This window comes from Hermetia illucens, chromosome 2 (genome assembly GCF_905115235.1).
Source record: "Hermetia illucens chromosome 2, iHerIll2.2.curated.20191125, whole genome shotgun sequence".
Taxonomy (NCBI): Eukaryota; Metazoa; Arthropoda; class Insecta; order Diptera; family Stratiomyidae; genus Hermetia; species Hermetia illucens.
The window spans coordinates 20122068-20125657 of NC_051850.1; the positions used below are offsets into that span (position 1 = coordinate 20122068).

At 45.9% G+C, this 3590-nt stretch overlaps 1 protein-coding gene across 1 annotated transcript; it reads right to left on the reverse strand.

The window, feature by feature from the left end:
* Positions 1–665: 665 nt before the first annotated feature.
* Positions 666–1358, reverse strand: LOC119647693. The gene has a single exon (XM_038048776.1). It carries the CDS (start codon positions 1356–1358, stop codon positions 666–668), a length of 693 nt encoding a protein of 230 aa, XP_037904704.1.
* Positions 1359–3590: the final 2232 nt, after the last annotated feature.

Below are 3590 nucleotides of genomic sequence, written 5' to 3' on the forward strand. Positions count from 1 at the left end.
CTAGGTAGAAATGCCAGGTTTGCCTACTTCTTGTGAAACTAGGATTAGTTAACCTCCTAGCTTTTCTTGCATTTCGAGAGAGGGTAGTCGCTATGGTCAATGCTGGTAGTATTTTATGTTCCTGATTTAATTTTGTAAATCGCTTCATAATGCCTCTGAGTGTGCTCCAGCCAAGTGAATGCTGCCTGATACGCTCTCAAGAGTTGAATATTGACCCGGTTGTGATTGGTAATTGTGTAATTTAGTGGTAAGAGCTTGTCGTGTCTCTTTCACAAGTGCGGTAGTGCTTAGCAAGAGGTTGCCTGTGGTGCTCCAAAGTTTTGATGATTTGCCTTTGATTTTCATCTAGTTTATCGATGTCTGCGTAGCTTCCGTCGTTCACTCCGATGGTTCCTTGCAGCAGATTTCCTAGGAGCCCGCATTGACTCCCCCCTTTAACGTCTATTGTTATGTTGACTTCTTGTTCCAGTTGAGTCACAAGCTCCGCACACCGTATATCTGGATGTAATCGTAGGCCTTCTTTACAGACATTGGACATATTCTGATATATCTGTCGAGTGGGCTCTAGATCAGACATGATCTCTTCACTAAAGAGATTGATGTCCAACCGGAATTGTCCTTTTATTAGTCGGACCTGACCCAAATGCTCGACATATATCCCCGGTTCAGGGTGCTTTTTGGTAGGTATAGTTGCTTTTTGCCCCCGTGACACAAACTAACAAAGCGAATAGGTTGATCATCAGTTTGGACATTTTTGATGTCTTTCCCACAGACCGATATTCTTGTTTCCTTTTCTGTCGATTTGGGTGGATACCAATGTCAGCTATCGTTGGCTCTAGTGTTTGTTCCCCGTTGTTTGGCAAAGGACAAATCTTCGAAATAGGTCGTTTGAATATGTTATTTTCGGTCTTCAGCGTGACTACTCTAGTTTGTCCATCACGTCCAGGATGAACTACCACAATTCTTTCTAGAGGCCATCGGCCAGTCGGTTGATTTTCGCATTTAATGAGGACTAGGTCATCCACATTTATTTTCCAATTCTCACTAAACCACTTTGCTCGTTGCTGCAACTGTGTCAAATTCTCCAAACTCCATCGCTGCCAAAACTGTCGTTTGAGTCTTTGTACTAGTTGCCACTTTTTTGTCACATTGTCTTCTGTAACTTCGTCCGGCAGTTCAAACAGATGTTCCCCCGTCAAGAAATGTCCAGAAGTCAAAGCGGTAAGTTCATGTAGATCAGTGCTCAATGGTGTCAAGGGCGTCGAGTTCATATATGTTTCGATTTGTCCTAACAGCGTGAACATTTCTTCCACTTTTAACAAGTGCACACCAATGGGTTTGATCAAATGACGTTTCATACTTTTGACTGCTGCCTCCCAAATCCCTCCAAAGTGAGGACTTCCTCCCCGTTTGGCTGCTGTTCCAATGTGAAATGCGGAGTCCCAATACAGGTTAGCTATGACGATTCACACGTCCCGATAATTTAAACAACCTCGTCAGACCATAGGATGATACTCGAAAAGAATGTAGGATCGACTGTCAACTGACTCTTCATGAGCTCCCAATACTGCAGTTTTGGATAGCATTTAAATTTTGATTTCCGTCTGCAAACAGCCTTTACACGAAGACGTTTCAGAGGACTCTACCATGAGTTCGACTACCCGTTATAAATTCTCTTCCATCCATGTTCGAAAAGAAAGCGTGCTGTGCGTACTTGCCGGTGGTCAAGACAGAAGAGAACGGCTTATCTCCATGCGGTCTTTCCCTTTACCAACCAAAGGCACCTTCTTACCGCTAGTCCTCCACACCCGTGGCGAACTCTAAAGAGTGGAGAGTTCGGCGCGCCATCTATTTGCTCGCATTCGAAATAAATTTCGAATCCTGCCGCGCCACAAGAGCACCACGCGTCGGCCGTCCAGAGCGTGACGAATCCTCTATCCTCCTTTGAACTCATTCCACGGCAGCCACTACACTGTTCTTTACTCGCTCTTTCGCGCACTTAGTGCTCTCTTTTTCGTGCACTTAGTGCTCTCTTTTTCGTTCTTCCTTGTGTACTTGTTGGCAGTATCGCGATCACAACAGTACCGGCATACATCAAAACTGTCTGTAGCTGCTTCGAGGAGGCCAATTAGCGTTGTGGTGCGGCGTTTTGATGCTATAAACTTTTCTGCCACCATGACAGCTGTGGTGAGGGCAGAGTCCAGGTGGATCAGAGCCAGCCCACCCCCTTTCACGAAGGGAAATAGCTTTTCTACCCTGCAGCTAGAGATCTCCCTGAGATCCTCAAAGAATGGTTTATCTAGTTCTGTAGCCTGGCTCTAGTTGGAGCTTGGCAATCACAAAGAAATTACTTGTGCATTTCTGTCTCTATACTAGTACACCGTGTAGATTGCACAAGAGCTTTTACGATCGGATCTTACTCTAGGCCGGCGGAATTCTCCTGACTTTGCGTTTGTGGTGTGCCTTCGCCATCTGAAGTCCGCGGCAACTAAGTTGTGCGAGTAGGTTCCACTCTTAACAGTCACCAACAGGGCAGAGATTGTTCCCAGCGAGGGACTGTTGAGAGCAGAGCCCATCAATCCGCTCATTCCTCTCTATGTTAATATGACTGTGCGCACAGAGGAAGGAGACTTTGAGCATGCCGACCAGATTATTCAGCGCGTCGCTGCACTACTCCACCAGCTCGGAGGATGTCGGTGCTGAGTAAAAAACCTTAATGGCCGCTTAGTAGTCGGGCAGAATGGTTATGTTATGCTTGAGATCATGATCATGCCTCAGCCATCGATGGGCTTTCACTATCGCCAGTGCTTCTGCTTAGAATGCACTGCCAAATTTATGGAGGCCGTACTTGACTGCGCTGTCTATCAGACTATCTTTACTCTGTCGGTGAAGATTACTGCGTCATATTCCCGTAGTACTTCGCCGGTCTTCGACTCTGCCGTGGTTGGAAAGTTCACAGTAAAATTCCTCGTGAACTTCGATTTGCGTGTGGCATAGTCCGTAGGGTATACCCAGAATTACTGAGGTATATCGTCTAGGATATAACTATGATCGTAGGACTTCACTATTCAACATACGGACTTATGTCGTTTCTCAGCACTGTACGCTTCAACGTATTTAATTTGAACGTCGAAGTGAAGGAGGTGTAGGAGTACATTGAGAGCATCTGTCGGGCAGGACTTCAGAGTCCCGGTAACATTTGCACACCCGGTTCTTTGCATTCTATTGTATTTTTTGCTCAGCACCTGCCACTTTTTATTAATTCAAGCGATAATAGGAGTGCGGATGTCCACTCCATTTCTACACTGATACTGAGAAAAAATGTTCGCTGTCAAAAATTGTTTTTCGATGTCGTGGCCACCGCCATTTGCATTTGGGTGTATTAAACCCGGAAGTTGCTCGCTCTGACACAGCATTCCAGCCTCAGCTGAAACCAAAGGAGGTTTGAGCGAGGAATCAAATGCACAACCCCCTCAACTCGGCTGCCCCAAATTAAAATTTAGCGTCGTGCACTTCTCCCGGTTGCAGTTTCTTCCTGTAAGAAGGGCTTTAGTCGAGTTAAGGAGATCCCCTTGACTGCGCCCTCGATG

Excerpts from the sequence above, each read along its gene's own strand:
- LOC119647693 (XM_038048776.1), bottom strand. The coding sequence starts at position 1,358 with ATGAAACGTCATTTGATCAAACCCATTGGTGTGCACTTGTTAAAAGTG.